Source organism: Corvus cornix, chromosome 27 (assembly GCF_000738735.6).
Source record: "Corvus cornix cornix isolate S_Up_H32 chromosome 27, ASM73873v5, whole genome shotgun sequence".
Taxonomy (NCBI): Eukaryota; Metazoa; Chordata; class Aves; order Passeriformes; family Corvidae; genus Corvus; species Corvus cornix.
Genome location: NC_046355.1, coordinates 3,059,910 through 3,078,622, shown reverse-complemented (window position 1 = coordinate 3,078,622; position 18,713 = coordinate 3,059,910). Strand labels below are relative to the sequence as shown.

The following is an 18,713-nucleotide window of genomic DNA, read 5'->3' as shown; positions in this document are numbered from 1 at the left end:
CAGGTGAGGACAAGATAATGCCACACTTTTCCTTTCCCGCCCTCAGAGCTGGAAGAAGCTCACCAGAAATGCCCACCCTGGTGGTACAAATTTGCCCACACATTCCTGGTCTGGAATTGCTGCCCTCCGTGGGTGAAGCTGAAGGAGTTTGTCAAGCTGGTGGTGATGGACCCCTTCGTGGACCTGGGCATCACCATCTGCATCGTGCTCAACACCCTCTTCATGGCCATGGAGCACTATCCCATGACGGAGGAGTTCGAGAACGTGCTGAGCGTGGGGAACCTGGTAGGGAGCTCCATCCTTCCCCTTTCGAGCCCGGCAGCCCCACCACCCGTCCTGGAGGGCAGATCCCCTGTGCTGGGTGTGAAACATCCCAGCCGCTGGCAAAGCCCCGCAGGGCTCTGCCCACAGCACCCTGCACAGGGCTGGGCTGCGTGACGGCCCCGACCAGGGGGATTGATGTGGGATTGGGATCCATCCTTCCCTGCTCCCCTCCTGCTGCAGTCCCTGCCTGGCTTGGCACATCCTGAGCCACCCTCTGCTTCACACCCCTGCTGCCAGCCCTGGGTGACACCACGGTGTCCCTGAAATGTTGGGAGGCCACGGGGCAGAGCGGAGGGTGCTCCGGATTGTGGGAACAAACAGGTGCCCACTGAGCAGGAAGCAACAATGCAGCATCAAAATTAACAATAACCAGGGATTTTCCCAGTGGAATGGCTGCAAACTCGGCTGTCCTGATTTTATAGGTGCATTTAGTGGCTGCTCCTGCTCGGAGAGCTGGTGACAAACGGCTCTGAGCTGGATGGATCTGCTGGTGGGACAAGCCCGGGAGCCCCCTGGCAGCGGTGGGAAATGCCCCAAGGAATGGGAGAGCTCCCCTCTCCTCTGCTGCCGCTTTGCCCTGCCCCAGCACCTGCCGGGCACTGGCAGCGCAGCCCTGGAGTGACAGACGCCGCTGCCCGGGCGGGCGGGACCGGCTCTGGTTTCATTCAGGAAATACAAGGGGATTAATGGGCCGGTGCTCAAGGCACGGCCGGGCTGAGGCGGCTCCAGCCCTTCCTTGGAGCCAGGAGCGGATTCCGGCTGCGTGTGCACCCCGGGGGAATGATCTGCTGGGGAAGGGCCAGGTGGGGATGGGAGCAGGAGGACGAGATCCCACCGAGCCAGGATTCCCGCACATCGCCTGTCTGTGCCACCGCAGGGTGTACAGGACAAGGGTAGGAGTCAGCCGGGAGCAGCAGGACAGGGACACTGTGGGCTGGCATGGAAGGGACACGTGGGGACAATCCCCTGGGATACTGGAGCAGGACAGGGACACTGTGGGCTGGCATGCTGGGGGCACATGGGCACCGTACCCTGGGATGCAGGAGCAGCAGCCTCCCTGCTCAGCAAGGGACAGCCCTGTGTGTCCCCACACCATCCCCAGCCAGGGCAAATCTGCCCCCAGGCCCTCCGCATGTGCTGTGCCGTGGAATTGCAGTGGAGATGCCGATTGGCACCTGGCTGGGCCCTCTCTGCAGTGACACAACACTGCAGGTGCTGTTGAGGTCCCGGAAAGGAGCAATGTGCAAAATCCAGCTCAGCTGTCACAGGGCTCAGGGAGGGACAGGGGCGTCCCAGTAGCAGCCCAGTTCCCAGTGCTGGGCATCTGTGACTTCCCAGTCATTCCAAAGGCATGTCTTTACCAAGGAAATTTTATTTTTAATTTCCAGCTGCCAACACTCGCGTTTGTGTCCCTCCAGAGAAATCAGCCACCAGTACTCCCAGTCTGGTTTCACCAGCCACACTGGGCAGCATCCGGGGAGCTCGTTCCCAACTGGGACTGGCCCTAATGGGGTGAAATGTTTTGGGAATACACCAAAAAAGAGGGATGCTGCCCACCCCACCCCCCAGCTCAGCCCTGGTTTACAAACAAGTGACCAAGGGTGCTGCTTCCCACAGGTCTTCACAGGGATCTTCACGGCGGAGATGGTCCTGAAGCTCATTGCTCTGGATCCCTACGAGTATTTCCAGCAGGGCTGGAACATCTTCGACAGCTTCATCGTCACTCTGAGCCTGGTGGAGCTGGGCTTGGCCAACGTGCAGGGGCTCTCCGTGCTTCGCTCCTTCCGCCTGGTGCGTGCCGGGGACACCTGGGGGGTGACAGGGTGGGGGTGGCTTCTTCAGCCTCCTTCATGGTGGAGGCCCAGCTTGGGAGGGACCATCTCGGCCCCTGTTAAAGAAAACAAACACTGATTCAAGTTAAATATTTAGGGCAGTCAGAGTCAGAGCAGCTGGGGGTTTAACCCCTCCTGCCTCGATCAAACAGCCCCGAGAGGGTCAAATGGCAGTGTCACAGCCTTGCTGGCACCTGGTGGCAAAGACACTGCCAGCCACCTCCCTTCTCTCCTCGCCCCCTGCAGCTGAGGGTTTTCAAGCTGGCCAAGTCCTGGCCCACCCTCAACATGCTCATCAAGATCATCGGCAACTCCGTGGGCGCCCTGGGCAACCTCACGCTGGTCCTGGCCATCATCGTCTTCATCTTCGCCGTGGTGGGGATGCAGCTCTTCGGCAAGAGCTACATCGAGTGCGTGTGCAAGATCTCGGTGGACTGCACCCTGCCTCGCTGGCACATGAACGACTTCTTCCACTCCTTCCTCATTGTCTTCCGCATCCTCTGCGGGGAGTGGATTGAGACCATGTGGGACTGCATGGAGGTGGCCGGCCAGACCATGTGCCTCATCGTCTTCATGATGGTCATGGTCATCGGGAACCTCGTGGTGAGCCTGGGGGCTGGGGAACCCTCGCTGGGGGAGGGACAGAGGGGGCTGTGGGGTGGCAACTGCTCTGTCCAGCTCAGCTTTTCCACAGGGCTGTGCCCGTGGGCAGGGTCTGGTGGGAGCTGGACGGGAGCACAGGGATTCTCCTCACTCCACAGGCCCTTGGGATGGGCTGTGCCAGCCCTGTGTGAAACAGAGGGGGAAATGATTCCTGAGGGACCTTCAGCTGAAACCAGACCAGGAACTGGGGGGAAATTGAGGCACAGAAAACAACAACGGGCTTTAGGCAGAGGCAGGAGCAACTCTGGGATAAAACAGAGCTCAGCTTCAAGCTGCCCTGTGTCCTCCACTTGGCTTTTCCAGCTTTCCTGCTCCACTTCCCACTCTCCTGATGAGGGATGGAGGCAGAGCTCCATCTATCCCTCCATCCATCCATCCATCCATCCATCCATCCATCCATCCATCCCTTCATCCATCCATCCCTCCATCCCTCCATCCTTCCCTCATCCATCCATCCCTCCATCCATGGATCCATCCATCCATCCATCCATCCATCCATCCCTCATCCATCCATCCATCCATCCCTCATCCATCCATCCATCCATCCATCCATCCATCCATCCATCCCACCCTTTGCTCCAGCTGCTTCTGGGAGCAGCCCCCCCGCAGGCTCCTGCAGGTCCCCAACCCCCCCAGTCCTCACCGTGCTCGGGGTGGCCTCTGGTGATGCCCAACCTCCTTCCCTGTGTCTGTGGGACCCCCTGCTCCCCTCACCCCCGTCCTGCCCCCGCCCTCCCCGCTCCCCTGGCTGCCTGTGCTGCGTGAGCCGCAGGTTCGCGGGTTCCAGGCGAGTGTGAAATCCTTTCTAAACTTGGTAACCCCTTCGCTGGCAGCTCTGGAGCTTGTTTTGCAGCCTGCGTGGGCCCTGCTCTCCCTTCTTGAGGAGCAGGGCAGGGGAGGGAAGCGCCGGCTCGCTCCTATTACTTGCCAGGGTTGTGTAATCCCTTTGGAATTTGCTTTGAAAACCTATCTGTCCCCGGGAGCTGCTGACCCCTGTCCCCAGGGAGGCTGTGAAAGGAGCCCGGGGAGAAACCCAGAGCAGCCCCCGGCTCGGGTCAGCTTGGAGTGTCCCACTTTGAGGGCAGAAAGTTGGGATTTGGGTGCTGCTTGGCGCCCCTGGCTTGTGCCGGGGATTTGGGGCTCTGGAGGGGAGCCCCTGGCTGCAGACCTCGCCCCAGGTCTGTGCTGGCTGGTGCTGGGCAGGTGAGGGGAGCAGCCCCGTGTCCCCCCGGGCTGCCCATCTCCCACCGGTCAGCAGTGGTTTGTGATCCACCTTTCCAGGCTGGGTCAGGCTGAAAATCACCCATGAGGAGTGTAAGGAGCAGGAGCCTCTCCAGAACCATCTGCAGGGAGCGCAGGAGTTTGGACTGGGAACCCCAGCTGGGGCTCCATGCAAAGCCCTCCCTAAAGGGGCTCTGGGAACTTTCCCTCGTCTGGAGCTCATTTTGGGAGTGGCCCAGTCCATCCACCTCTCCAGGAGACTGCTCTGGAGAAGACACGGGGGCAGCAATTTCAGCTGGTGGGGTCAGCAATAGCCCTCCCAGAGGTGCCGGTGTCCCAGAGGTGCCAGTGTCCCCCTCCCAGAGGTGCAGGTGTCCCTCTCCCAGAGGTGCCAGTGTCCCAGAGGTGCAGGTGTCCCTCTCCCAGAGGTGCCGGTGTCCCAGAGGTGCAGGTGTCCCCACCCCAGAGGTGCCGGTGTCCCAGAGGTGCCAGTGTCCCTCTCCCAGAGGTGCCAACGTCCCCTCCAGAGGTGCAGGTGTCCCCATCCCAGGGGTGCCGGTGTCCCAGGGGTGCAGGTGTCCCTGTCCCAGAGGTGCAGGTGTCCCCATCCCAGAGGTGTGGGTGTCCCCATCCCTGAGCTGCACCCCAGTCCTCGGGGCAGCTCTGCAGCTCCTGCACGGGCTCCATTTACAGCCCAGCAGAGAAACACGGAGCAGAAACACAGCCAGAGCCCCCTCTGCCCTCCTCCTCTCTGCCAGGCTCTCCTGGCCGCGCCTCAGGTATTTCCGAGTCCTGGAGCCCGTCCCAGAGGCTCCCGAGTGTCCCCGTGCAGGGAGGTGTGTGTTTCTCCGCGCTTCCCCTGTGCAGGAAGGTGACCCATCCTTTGCTGTTGATGACACTTTGAGCATTTCCTTTGGGGTTATTCAGGGAAAAGGGAGGAAGTCAGTCGGGTGACAAGGTAACAGAGTCCTGTCCAACAAAGCCAGAGCCAGCGGCACCCGTGAACTGTAACTGGTGCTTAACCAGGGCATTCAACTGCTGGGCCCGCAGGGATTTATTTAAAGACGTGGTTTAAGGCACATGGCATGAGCCATGTGAAAACAGCGGTGTCCTTGGATAGCAGCTAATTCCCGTCTCAGATGCGCTGCTGGCACCGCACAACTCAGCACAAACACCGACAGCTGTGGGCTGGCTCTGTCCCTGCTCCGCTCCGCGGGGGTGCCTGTCCCACTCCTCGGCTCCCGAGCTGCTCCAGGTTTCTGGCAGGCAGCAACCCCAGCTGTGCCTGGCGAGGCTGTGGAGGGGTCCAGTCACGTTTCGGGATGGTGAAGTAGAAGGGGAAGCACAAGAGCCCATGCTTGGGGTTACACAGAGCATTTACTGGCTCGTGCTGAGGTGAAATATCACTCTGATGGAGCAGAGCAATTTCTGGGAGACAGGGATCAGGTCACAGCGGGGACTGAGGCTCCTCCGTGGCTCCAGGGTGTTGGAGACCCTCAGGAGCTTGCTGAGCATCGGAGCTACCAAAGGCAGGGAAGAGGAGAGGACGAGCTGCAGCTGAGAGGACAAGCAGGAGATTTCATCCTGGGGAGAGAAGGGACAGAATCACAGAATCATGAAATCCCAGACCGTTTCAGGGTGGAAGGGACCTTAAAGCCCACCCAGATCCACCCCCTGCCATGGGCAGGGACACCTTCCACTATCCCAGTTTGCTCCAAGCCCTGTCCAGCCTGGCCTGGGACACTGCCAGGGATCCAGGGGCAGCCACAAGAGCTGAGCTGCAGCCCTGGGGGTGCTGGACCCAGCACCAGAGGCTTGGGGAATCCCCCATGGGATTCCTGGAGCTCTAGGAGGCCAAAGGAAGGGACACACTCGTGGATCCACAGCAGAGCTTGAAAGGAGCTGAAAGCGTGACTGGCATCACTTGCAGAGGGATCTGTAGGACCGTGGGAGCCCAGGGTGAGGTTGAGGGTGTCAGAGCCCAGGGGGGTTGAGGAGGAGCATGGCCATGTCCTCCAAGAACTGGGACTGGCACCTCTGCAGTGCCCAGAGCTGCTGAGGGCAGGGCAGAGCCCGTGAGACGCTCAGTGAAGGGGTTTCTCCACAGCCACGAGTGATCCCTGCAGCTCCAGAGGGAGATCCTGAGGCTCAGGACCTGCTGGACCTCAGGGCTGGCGTTCGCTTCGTCCCCCCAGGTGCTAAACCTGTTCCTGGCTCTGCTGCTGAGCTCCTTCAGTGCCGACAGCCTGGCGGCGTCAGACGACGACGGGGAGATGAACAACCTGCAGATCGCCATCGGCCGCATCACCCGCGGCATCGCCTTCGCCAAGGCCACGCTGCTCGCGCTGCTCCGCCGGCTCTGGAAGGGCAAGAAGGTGGCACCAGAGGAAGAGCAGGACCCCAGTAAAAGGGACAACTCCGTGCTCAACCATGTGGACACGGCCCCGGAGCCCAAGCCGGGGTACCTGGATGGTATCACAGGGAAGGAGCACATCTTCATGGATGAGCTGGACCACATGAACTTCATCAACAACCCCAACCTGACGGTGCAGGTCCCCATCGCCTCTGAGGAGTCCGACCTCTACGAGGAGACCAGCACCCAGTCCGACACCGAGGACACCACCAAGGTAAGGAAGGTGGAGGGAAGGGAAGGGTTTCACCCCAAAACCGAGACTGCCCCACTCCTGCTGCGCTGTCCAAGGAATGATGTTGGTTTGGGTCACTTTTCACTTCCTCACAGGGCCAAACTTGGGGCTTTCCAAGCTGGCATTTCCCAGTGTAAGCTGGAGTGGGAGGGGAGGGTCCGAGCAGGGCTTCGGCTGTTTTGGGTCAGACTGTGGGGTTATTGCCAGTGCCAGAGGGCCCCACAGCACCACAGGGGCGGTGCAAGGGTCAGAGTGCTCAGTTTGGGGTTAAAGATGTTGCAGAGGAATCCGATGCCTGGAAATCTGCTGATGGCACTATCATCGGATCCACTGCTAAGCCTCGGAAAGCATCATCCTGGGGGGCCTGAACCAGATGGAGGAGCTTAGCAGGGGTGAACACGAAGCGAGGGATGTGGGATCCAAAGCTGAGACAGCTGAGCCCGGTCTCCAGGGGACTGCTGGGGTCCACTGGGAGGGTGGCAGGGGCACAAGAAACTTGGGAAGACCCAAGTGGACACAGAAGGGTGATGGTGTGGTGGGAAATTACTGCTCACTCCAAGGTCCTGGGGACGCAGGGGGCAGCTGGAGGTGTTGAGGGGGACAGGATCAGCCTGGGAAGGGGGTTTGTATGGACAATAGGACAGCTCTGAGCAGGGATTTGTCATGACCAGATGGCAAACGTGTGCCCAGGAGCTGAGGGAACTCTGGGAAGCTCTGTCCCAACCAGCCCTGCCAGCTCCAGGGGACATCTGGTGCTGCTGAACACCTGGATGGGGCTGCACAGGGAGCCTTTTCCAGGCTGGAAAAGGAAGCAGAGCTCCCAAAACTGCAGAGCCTCTCCCCTCCCTCCCATCTGCGGGCTCCTCACAGCTCAGCACAGTGACAGGGACCCAGCTTGGAACAGCGTGGGGCAAGCAGAGGAGACAACCCCAATTATCTCATGTTATCTGGGAAAGGAGGGGGTTTTCAGCATTTGGGGTGCAGGAGGGGCACAGGAGGAAAGGTGGGGCTGGCCGTCGTCACTGCAAATTCACTGCCAAGCCCCACAGGGGGGACAAACGTGTGGAGCACCTTGCTCAAGGGTACGGGCCGGGGGGGTTGCTGCTCTCAGCTCCCTCAGTGTTGCCACCAGGAGGGCTGAGCATTGGCATTTTCCCCCAAATTTTTCCTGCCACAACCCCAGTCCCACAGCAGCAGCGCCCAGCACAGCGGGTGTGCTGCAGAGGTGATGCCAATGCCAACCTGGCCACAATGGCAGGGGGGACCCCACACCCTGCCAGCTCCATGGGGTCCCCAGGGACCTCAGCTCCCTGCCACCACGAAGTGCTTCCCAGCAGGTGGGAAAACCTTGGTGTGCAGCCATTGGCCCTGTCCTGGCACAGCTCTGGGCTGGGTTTAGCTGATGGCACCGGCTCCGAAATACTGCATGGAAAAACTCTGAGAGCCATCCCCGGCACATGCAGGGGGCAAAGAGCACCTCTCAACCCGTAAAGACCAGTTCAGCCCATCGGGGCTGTCAGGTTTGGTGCCTAAATTCAGTCAAAGCTGACTCAGGTGGGAGCCAAGGGCGTGCATTAAAAACAGGGGCCCAGCCCAGGCAGGGGAAACGATGGGCTTCGATTTGTCATGGAATGACAAATTGGTCTCAAAGACCATCCAGTTCCAATCCCCTGCCATGGCAGGGACACCTCCCACTGTCCCAGGGTGCTCCCAGCCCCAATGTCCAGCCTGGCCTGGGACACTGCCAGGGATCCAGGGGCAGCCCCAGCTGCTCTGGGCACCCTGTGCCAGGGCCTGCCCACCCTCCCAGGGAACAATTCCTTCCCAATCTCCCATCCATCCCTGCCCTCTGGCACTGGGATCCATTCCCTGTGTCCTGTCCCTCCATGCCTTGCCCCCAGTCCCTCTGCAGCTCTCCTGGAGCCCCTTTAGGCCCTGCAAGGGGCTCGAAGCTCTCCCAGACCTTTCCCTGCTCCAGGCTGAACATCCTCCGCTCTCCCAGCCTGTATATATAAGATGAAATGACAATTAGCAGCGAGGTGCTAATTGCTGGGAGCCCTGCGCTGTTCCGGGGGGAGTCGGTGCCAGCCGGGTGTGTTCACACACCGGGAATCAGCTCCAGATGGAGCCAGAGCCCCGCGCAGCGCCCGCTCCGGGGACACTCCCGCCGTGACGATCCCAAACCCCGGCGCTTCTCCGCACGGGCTGCTCAGACAACGCTGGGAAATCCTCTCCGCTTCCAGAGCAGCTCCTTTCCAAGGAAAAGCTCTTCTTCGGGGAAATGACAGCGGCAGGATCATCGCAGCTGCAATTTCGCAATCTGGCGGTGGATTTCTGTTTTGCAGCTCAAAGCAGCGAGGAGGCGCCAGCCCGGTCTGCGGCTCCGCAGAATCAGTGCCGGGGCCCAGGGCTCTTCCAGGGGCTTTTCCCCTGGGGATCCCACCCTGCAGGGCAGGGTGATGTGTCCCGGGATGTGGTGCAGCACAGGGGTGTTGTCAGTGGGGCTGAGGGAGCTGGGAAAGGGGCTCAGCCTGGAGCAAAGGAGGCTCAGGGGGGACCTTGTGGCTCTGCACAAGTCCCTGACAGGAGGGGGCAGCCGGGGGGGTCGGGCTCTGCTGGCAGGGAACAGGGACAGGAGGAGAGGGAACGGCCTCAGGCTGGGCCAGGGGAGGTTTAGGTTGGAGATTAAGGAAAATTTCTTCACTGAAAGGAGTGTCCAGCCCTGGCACAGCTGCCCAGGGCAGGGGTGGAGTCCCCATCCCTGGAGGGGTTTAAGAGCCGTGTGGATGTGACACCTGGGGACAGGGGTCAGCAGTGGCCTCGGCAGTGCTGGACTCGATGGTCTCAGAAGGCTTTTCCAGCCTGAACAATTCCATGATTCTCAGTGCTGTGGATTGTGGGGTCCTGGGGTGAGTCAGGGCGTCCAGCACCAAGGATGGGAAAGCTCTGGATTGGGGGAAAGCCCCAGCCGGGCTGGAGAGGCTGTACCGGGTGTGTAATGGAAATTGCCCTCCAAACCTGCTGGTTCCAGGAGTGCGACGGCTCAGGAGCCCCAAGGGATGGGTTTTATCCCTGTCCCCACCCAAGAGAACCTGCCCCGAGCTCCACCCACAGAACTCCTGGATTCCATGAGCCGTCCAAGGCCCTTTTGGACCTTCCCCCACATCTCCAGGGCAGTTGCACTGGTTTGTCCCCACCCTGACCCTTTGTAAGGCTTGTCCTGGAGGCAGGTGGCTCCTGTGTGTCCTTCCCTGGGGTCACAGCTTGCCTGGCTCCGTGCTGAGACTCCCAAATCCCCCTGCCCCTCCTGCCCCTCCCGCCCAGCCTCACTGAGGGTGGTCCCCGTGGCCCTTGGGAGCCACCAGCTGACAGCTGGTGCCACCCCTGCTGCTGTGTCCTCTCCTGCATGTCCCCAAAGGTCCCCAAAGCAACATCTCGCGGAGATGCGGCTGTGGCCCCTGAAGCAGCAGGCAGTGACGGTGCCTCAGTTTACCCCCAGGGCTTTTCCCTGGTTTTTGGAGGCTGGAGCAGCTCCTTTGTGCACTACCAAAAGCAGGAGCAGCCTGGGGGGAGGATTATCTCCTTCCCGTGTAAGCCAACACCTTCCTGTGCTGGAAATACCCACCCAGGATCCTCTGGTTCCTGCTGCTCCCAGGTAGGAGAGGCAGGGCTGGGGAATCTGCTGGTTCCTCTAGTGCTGCACGAGGGCTTCTCGGAACGCAAAAAAAAAAAAAGGAGGAAAAAGAATCCCAGGGGATTTGCCAAGGTTTTCTCTTGTTATCAGCCCCTCTGGGCCTTGCTGAGTGGTGTCTGGGAAGGCAGCCAAGCGGAGCTGTGGAGCAGGATGGAGCTGGAGAGGTATTTGGGATGCAGGTTTTGAACTTGGGTGAACCTTGGGCTGAGGGCCCTTTGGCACGAGCCGAGCCAGAGGGAGGACAGAGGAGAGGCTGCTTGGGTTTCTGCACCAAAGGGGGGCTGGCAGAGCAATTCCTGGATGGGGACACACAGAGGAGGAGGAGGAGGTGAGAAAATCAGCCTGAGGTGGTGGCACGGGTGGATGCGAGATGGAGCTGCTGTGCTGGGAGGAAGGCTGGGATCAGGGACCTTCTGCTCCTCTGAACCTGGGTGAAAAGCAAAGCTCAGATACCACCAATCCTCCAGGGTTTGCAGCCCTGGATGACTCAGCAGCTTCTGGGCTGTGTGTCCATGGAGGGGGACTCGGAGCATCCTCCAAACAAGGGGGTCCCAGCACCCACCTGGTCCTGCCTGGGCTCTCTGGGGGAGGAGGAGCATGGCTGGAGGCAGCCAAAGCCCCGGAGCCCAGCCTGAATTCCTGTCCCTCTGCAGAACCCCCTGTCCAGCGACAACGCCTCATCCGTGTGCAGCACAGTGGATTACAAACCCCCCGCGCCCGAGGAGGAGGAGGTGGCCGAGGCGGCCGAGGAGAGCAACGAGCCCGAGGAATGTTTCACCGAAGGTGAGGGGCAGAGCAGGGCTGGAGACCCTGTGGGCAGGGGGAGATGGGTGTGGAGAGGGGAAAAGGGCGTGGAGGGGCCACTGCCAGCCCATTCTTGCAGCACAAGGACCCCCAGGCTCCCCGAGCTCAGCCAGAACTCCAAATCCTCCTGTACCACCACAGAGATGTCCCCATGGAGCTCCCCTCATGCACCCACCTAAGCCCAGCAGGATCCTGGTCCAACCTCCGCCAGGGATGGTTTAAAATGCCAATAAAACTGGGAATAGTGGGACCACCCTGGCTAGGAGTGACCCCCAGGCCCTGTGTCCCCAGGCTGTGTGAAGAGGTTTCCCTGCCTCTACGTGGACATCACCAGTGAGAAGGGGAAGATTTGGTGGAACCTCAGGAAGACCTGCTTCCGCATCGTGGAGCACGACTGGTTCGAGACCTTCATCGTCTTCATGATCCTCCTCAGCAGTGGGGCACTGGTAGGTGCCACCTTTCCCCCTGTCCCAAGGGCTCTGCAGCAGCTCCCCAGCCTGGGGGAGCCCAGGGAGGTGACAGAGCCCAGGACCTGGGCATCTCCTGTGCCGAGTGACCCAGCTGTGGGCAGATGTTTGACTTCAAACTCCATCTGGCTCAGGTCAGACCAAGGTACAGCCTTGTGAGGGGATCTAAACATCCTCCAGGAGTTGTGGTACGCCCTGGTCACCCCTCCCCAGCATCTCTGGACCATGTGGTCCATGGGCTTGAGGGGATGCCACTGCCTACAGCCCCCACTCCTGCTCTTATGCCAACTATGAACCACCTGAACCATTTATTCATCTTCGTGTGGGTCCTCATTTCACCACCGCCAGCACCAGCTGCTGGGAGGTGCTTGACAAGCAGTTCATGGTTTTTATTTTGCTGCTCAGCACCTCCATCAGCCCCTGGTGCCCCCTCTCAGAACCCAGGTGTTCCATTAAATCAGCCTAATTCATCATCTGTGTGTTGGCCTGGTGCTGGTGCCGAGTGTTTGGGCCGGATTTAACCCAGGAAACACCAACTTCTCTTCAGGTTTGGAGGTGAAGAGAGAGGGAAGGAGAACAGAGGGACTGAGAGGGTTTTCAGACACACTTTACATGTCTGCAGCTCGCTCTGAGGTGGTTTGGGGATGTCTGAGGTTGTAGCTGGTGCAGGAATTGAAAGCTGAGCTACGCCAGCTGTGCAACACCTGGTCACCACGCCCCTACCTCTGACTGCTTACCCAACACAGGGGTGTAGCACTCACCCAAACTCCTCAGGGCATTTTCAAACCTCCCAAAGCATCCCAAGGTGTGGGTAGGCATCCTGGGGTTTGAGTTGAGACACCCAGGAACTGGCTGCAGCTGGACTTTGGCTTCAGTGAAGCTTCGCTTTGGATCCAACCCCACAAAGCCAACAGGGACTTGCAAACAGGAGTTGGACCCCACGTTGATCAGGTCCATGAATAAATGCCAGCCATCCTTAGGCTCCCAGCTTCCTGAGCCCTGGGGAAAGCAGGGGGATGCCAGTGGGGGTGTGCCCTGGGATGCCACAGGTCCCGTGGAAGGATGACTGTCACGTAGCTCCATGCCCCTTGCAGGCTTTCGAGGACATCTACATCGAGCAGCACAAGGTGATCCGCACCATCCTGGAATACGCAGACAAGGTCTTCTCCTACGTCTTCGTCATCGAGATGCTGCTCAAGTGGGTGGCCTACGGCTTCAAGGTGTACTTCACCAATGCCTGGTGCTGGCTGGATTTCCTCATTGTGGATGTACGTGATGAGCAGGGCCAAGCCAAGGGGCTTGGGGGCGTTGGGGGCTGTTGTAAACGAACCCAGATTGTATTCTGGAGGATAAAGGGGTGGCTGTGGAATGAGAGCTTAGAACATTACTTAAAATAATGGTCCCGACAGGAAGGACCACTTCATTCCACTTTCAAACTCTTCTGTTTTACACCCAAGCCAAGAACAGCCCCTGCTGTTCCACCAGAAAAGTAAAGCTGTGAAGGGACACAAGGGCTCCCAAGTGCTCCATGACAGAGCAATCTGTCCTTCCTGTCCTTTCTGTGTCCACATCAATTCCACCCTCACACTCAAGAGGTGTCACCCTGCCCCTGGATCCCTGGAAGTGTCCCAGGCCAGGTTGGACGGGGCTTGGAGCAGCCTGGGATAGTGGAAGGTGTCCCTGCCCATGGCAGGGGGTGGAACTGAATGGTCTTTAAGGACCCTTCCAACCCAAACCACTCTGGGATTCTGTGACCCTTGAGGTGTCTGGTCACCAGGGACCCCAAGGATTTGATGTCTGTGTCCTGGGGCTAGAGGATGACCACCAGCCTAAGGGACCCAGGAGAGAGGGAAGGGCAGGAGCTGCAGTTGTGTTTCCACCTGAGGTGCTGCTGATCACTTGGGCTGCTTCTTCCAGGTGTCCCTCATCAGCCTGACAGCAAACTGGCTGGGATACTCCGAGCTGGGAGCCATCAAATCCCTGCGGACACTGAGGGCTCTGCGACCCCTGCGTGCCCTGTCCCGGTTTGAGGGCATGAGGGTAAGTGCGTCCCCATGTGCTGCTGGCCCTGACAGGGACATGAGAGCCTTCAGCAGTCCCCTACACCAGGGACATCCCAGTTGGTTTTCAGGGGCCTCCAGATCGGTGGGATCAATGCTAAGGTCCCTTTGGTCCAGTCTGACCCCGCTTGGTGCTGCTGGGAAGGGCAAGGTTGGGGCATGGGAACATGAAGGCCCCATCCAGGCCCCCAAGGTGTTTTCTCCCCTTGCAGGTGGTGGTGAACGCCCTGCTGGGCGCCATCCCCTCCATCATGAACGTCCTGCTGGTCTGCCTCATCTTCTGGCTGATCTTCAGCATCATGGGGGTGAACCTGTTCGCGGGGAAGTACTACAGGTGTGTCAACACCACCACGGGCGTGGTCTTCGACATCGACGTGGTCAACAACAAGAGCGACTGCATGGCCCTGCTCCACACCAACGAGGTCAGATGGGTCAACGTCAAGGTCAACTTCGACAACGTGGGCTTGGGATACCTGTCCCTGCTGCAGGTGGTACGTCACAACATCCGGTGTCACCGTCCAAGACGCGTGGAGCCCTAGCAGGGCAGTGGGATGAGCATCAGGGCTGACGTGGGATGGGGTTTCTTAGCTGCTTCTTAGCTCCAAAGCTGGTTTTTAACACCAAAAAAAAACCCTTAGGAAGGGGTTTTCTCCTAGCCAAGGAGGAAAAGAGACAGGGTAGAAGATGGGAGGGGAAGGTGTCACCAGGGAACTGCTACAGATGAGTGCAGACAGCACCAAGGCTGGCGTGGCAGAGCAGCCTCTGCACAGCACGGGGTGCAGGAGTCAGGAGGAGAGGCTCTGTCACCCCTGCACCCTTTGGAAAGTTCAGTCTGCTCCAGCCGTAGGTTGTGGGGCTTTGCGTGGGGCGGGTGACGACTGGAAAAAGGGCGCACGTGTCCCCTGTGGGCAGCCGGGTTCCACTGAACTCCCCACAGCTGGGCCGGGCAGCAAAGGGGAACTGCTCACCACAGCTTTAATAAAAATATAGGTGTGAGCTCCGTTATGGGGCGGGCTGGGGCTACTCCCATCGCATCCAGGGGAACTGGTGGCTGCAGCATCGGAAAATAACCCCAGCTGATGACCCTGCTTCTAAATTCAGCTTCCTCTTCAGCCTTGTTGTTCCATCAGATTCAGGAAACAAGATGTGCAGACCTTTTGTTTAACAAATCAGCAGCAAAAGGCTGTGAAGGACCCTGTAAAATATTTGGTGTAGTCCCCCGCCCCACTGGGATGGGGATCCAGCAGAACCAGAGCCAGGATATGGAAGTCAGGGCTATGGAGGTGGCACAGTTTGGGACTGGAGAGGAGGCAGCTGGCCCTGGCACAGCTCTGCCTTTGGGAAAATGACTTTGAAGTCAAGAGGAGAAGGGAGAGAAGAGTCAATTTCATCTTTTGGTTTGCAGTGGTGTTTTGGGAAGTCGCCGGTAGCCTCAGCCCCAGAATGGCCCATGAATAGTCACATGTGAATTTCCATATTTCTGGGACGTTCTTCTTGTGGGTTCAACCCATGTCCCTCTCCTGCCATTCCCACAGAGAAGCAGGAGTGCTCAGAGCTAAACCCCACACACCCCCATCACCTTCCCTTTCTTCCCAGCCCCAAACACCTCCCAGAAAATCCATTCTTCTCCACTGTCATAGAATCACAGGATCCTTTATGCTGGAAAAGACTCCAAGTCCGACCGTTCCTCTTCCCACAGGCAACCTTCAAAGGCTGGATGGACATCATGTACGCAGCCGTGGACTCACGCGAGGTGAGGGGACACGCAGGGACACGTTGCTGATTCCAGGGGTTGGATTCCCCTTGGCAGACTGGGATCGGGGTCCCAGAACTGGGGCTGGGATGGATCCTTGGCTACAGCATCACCTCTGGCTCTGCCCTGTGGTGCTGGCGGCTGCCTGCATCCCACCCATGACCTCAGCCAGGCTGTGGGCTACAGGGTGGAGAAACCCCCAAAATGTATCAGCTCATGGAATCCCAGGATGGTTTGTGTTGGAAGTGACCCTAAAAACCATCCCGTGCCATCCCCTGCCGTGGGCAGTGACACCTTCCACTCTCCCAGGGTGCTCCAAGCTCTGTCCAACCTGGCCTCAGACACTTGGGCAGCCACCACGTCCCCCTGCTGAGGTGCACGGCCTCAAAAAGGGCAGCCACGTGTCCCTGTGCCACCCATGTCATTGTCACCTGTGTCCAGGCCCCACACTGGGCTCCCACCCCGCCCCAGAGCTGGGGCTGAGTCTGCTCGGCTTCAGTTCCAGGGGCCAAAATCCCTGCTCTGCCCCCACTGCTCCAACCTGGAGGGCTCATCCTTCCTTCTGCTGTGACCTGATGTCCTCCCTGACCCCTCCAGCTGGGAAAGCTCATCCCATCCTGGAGAAAGTGCCTGGCTTGCCTTGAGCAGTAATGGGTTATGAGAAGAGAGCAGCCAGCGTTCAACCACTGGGTTCAACCACTGGGTTCAGTGAGTTGTTAAAAAAGCCCAGGTGTTTGAAGAGTGTTGCGCAAAGGCTGTTCCTACTTTGATCCATCCCCAAAACTGTCCCCACAGCAGGAGGGGTTTCCTACTGTTCTCCAATCACACTGGGGGTCACCCCACACACCCACAGGCCTGAAGGGTTGTTTTCATTGCCTTTTTTAGCATCCTTCCATCACCCTCTGAAAATCCTTCAGGCCTCTGCCCCACCTGGGGCAAAGCTGGTTTGGGAGAAAATCCTCCCTGTTCTGCCAAGAGCTTTCCTCAAAATGGGGGAAGTCAATGGGGTCACCTTGGGATGTCTCTGGTCAGAGAGCAGGATTAAGGGATGCTCCTCAGGATGAGGAGCATTGTGCAGGGTTGTGCCACCCCGCTGTGCTGGGCATCATGTACACAGCCATGGACTCACCCTTTTCCTTTCCCCTCTCAGATAAATTTCAGCCGTTGATTCATAATCAGCTGATTAGAAACTCATTTGCTCATTAATATCACTGCAAAGGACATCCTTTCCCATTCCCCTGCCCGTGCTGTGGGATCAGGGGTCAGGATGTCCTTGGCCCTCAACCGGTGTCACATGGATGTCCCTTCCCGTGGCTGCTCTCATTGGGAACACACGGCCAAAAGTTTTGGAGCAGCCACCCCCTGGCTCTCTCCAAACACCACAAGCCCTTGTCTGGGGGCTTGGGGACCACCTCTGGGGACAGAATCAGTCTCACTTTTCCCGTCTCTCCTGGCCAGATTGAAGAGCAGCCGCAGTACGAGATCAACCTCTACATGTACATCTACTTCGTCATCTTCATCATCTTCGGTGCCTTCTTCACCCTGAACCTCTTCATCGGCGTCATCATCGACAACTTCAACCAGCAGAAGAAAAAGATGAGTATTTCCTGGCCCCTGAGGTGCTGCTCTAGGCTGGAGGGGGCCAGCACAGTGGTGGGGTGATGGGGCCAGGGCCACCATGCCCTGGATTAGGATGGATCCCAGGATTCTTATCCATTAGTGGCTTCCTGCACTGGACAAACGGCATGTGGGGCTTTGTGTCCTGGTCATAGCAGTTACAGAGGACTTAATTTATGGGTGCACAGGGAGGAAGCAAAGGGAGGCTGTGTTTTCTCTTGCCTGGGCCATCACTTTTATTTTCTTTTCCCACCCCGGGATCATTTTTCTGTGGACTAAGTTGAGACTCAACTTCTGCTTCCAAGCCAGCAGCTCAGGACTGACACCCCAGGGCAGGGAGCAGGTGGAGGGTGGGCAGAGCTGAGCACACTGGTGGTGCTGAGCGAGGTCTGCAGGACACAGAGAGGACACCTTGCTCCCAGCAGGGTCTCTGAGGGGCTGGAGATACTTGGTGCGAAGGGACGTGCTCAGAGACACTTGGTGGGAAGAGGAGAATTCCCGAGACTAACAGCAGTGATTCCCTTTGTACTTTGGAGGCAAAGACATCTTCATGACGGAAGAGCAGAAGAAATACTACAATGCCATGAAGAAGCTGGGATCCAAGAAACCCCAGAAGCCCATCCCCAGGCCATCGGTACGTTGGGTTCATCCTCCTGGAGCGGAGCACGCGGGGAACACTGCAAGCCACCAGCTGTCCCAAAGGGAACAAGAAGGGTCCAGGGAAGACCATTTGCCCCATTGTGACTCTTCAGACAGGAACCAGCCAAGAGCTGGGGCTTCACAAGAGCCACCTCCCTTGGGTCTGCTCTTTAGCCCTGGGTCTGCTGGCAAGGGCAGTGATGGGGTTTCTTTCTCAGGAATTTGGTTTTTTTCCTAGTTTGGCTCCCCCCAGCTCCTCTCTGGAAGGGAGTTGGGCTCTAGGAAAGCTCAGCTTTCAACTCCCCAGAAGGGACCCTGGTCCAGCCAAAACACTCTCAGCTGTGCTTTGGGTTTTGTATCCCTGCACAAGTGAGGTCCTTCCTGTGTGTTAATTTGTGCCCTATCAGCTGTGGGTGTAATTAGCAAGGACTGCACCCTGTGCCCACTCCTCCTGGCCGTGGCATTCCCAGGGGTGCTCCATCCTGAGAGGTGCTGGGAATCCTCCCCCCGTAACTTTTGGGGCTGTGCTGGCCACAACCCTGAGGTTTCCCACACTTGCAAATATGGTTCCTTCTTCTCTTTCTGTTGTGTTTTTGTTTTGCTGTGTCTGTCATGTGTTCCCACCTCTTCTCTGGTGCTCCATCATCACCCTCGTGTCCCTCATGGCAGAACAAATTCCAAGGGAAGGTGTTCGACTTCGTTACCAAGCAAGTGTTTGACATCACCATCATGATCCTGATTTGCCTGAACATGGTGACCATGATGGTGGAAACAGATGACCAGAGCGAGCTCAAAACCTCTGTCCTCTACAAGATAAACCTGGTCTTCATCGTCATCTTCACCGGGGAGTGCGTGCTCAAGATGTTCGCCCTGCGCTACTACTACTTCACTGTGGGCTGGAACATCTTCGACTTCGTGGTGGTCATCCTCTCCATCCTGGGTGAGTCCCGCTGCTCCCACCACTCCCTCAGGGATCCCACTGGACAATGAAGAG

General features: G+C 58.6%; 1 protein-coding gene across 1 annotated transcript in view; it reads left to right on the top strand.

Moving 5' to 3' along the window:
* The window catches only part of SCN4A (sodium voltage-gated channel alpha subunit 4), a 42,434-nt gene that overhangs the window by 20,822 nt on the left and 2,899 nt on the right, over nt 1-18,713 (top strand). The window contains exons 13-25 of the mRNA XM_019279930.3: nt 47-285; nt 1,942-2,115; nt 2,403-2,759; nt 6,236-6,667; nt 11,033-11,162; nt 11,475-11,629; nt 12,745-12,918; nt 13,568-13,690; nt 13,923-14,201; nt 15,410-15,463; nt 16,922-17,059; nt 17,610-17,714; nt 18,389-18,659. Coding sequence (XP_019135475.2) covers nt 47-285; nt 1,942-2,115; nt 2,403-2,759; nt 6,236-6,667; nt 11,033-11,162; nt 11,475-11,629; nt 12,745-12,918; nt 13,568-13,690; nt 13,923-14,201; nt 15,410-15,463; nt 16,922-17,059; nt 17,610-17,714; nt 18,389-18,659 — 2,631 coding nt within the window. The remainder of the gene's footprint in view (nt 1-46; nt 286-1,941; nt 2,116-2,402; nt 2,760-6,235; nt 6,668-11,032; nt 11,163-11,474; nt 11,630-12,744; nt 12,919-13,567; nt 13,691-13,922; nt 14,202-15,409; nt 15,464-16,921; nt 17,060-17,609; nt 17,715-18,388; nt 18,660-18,713) is intronic.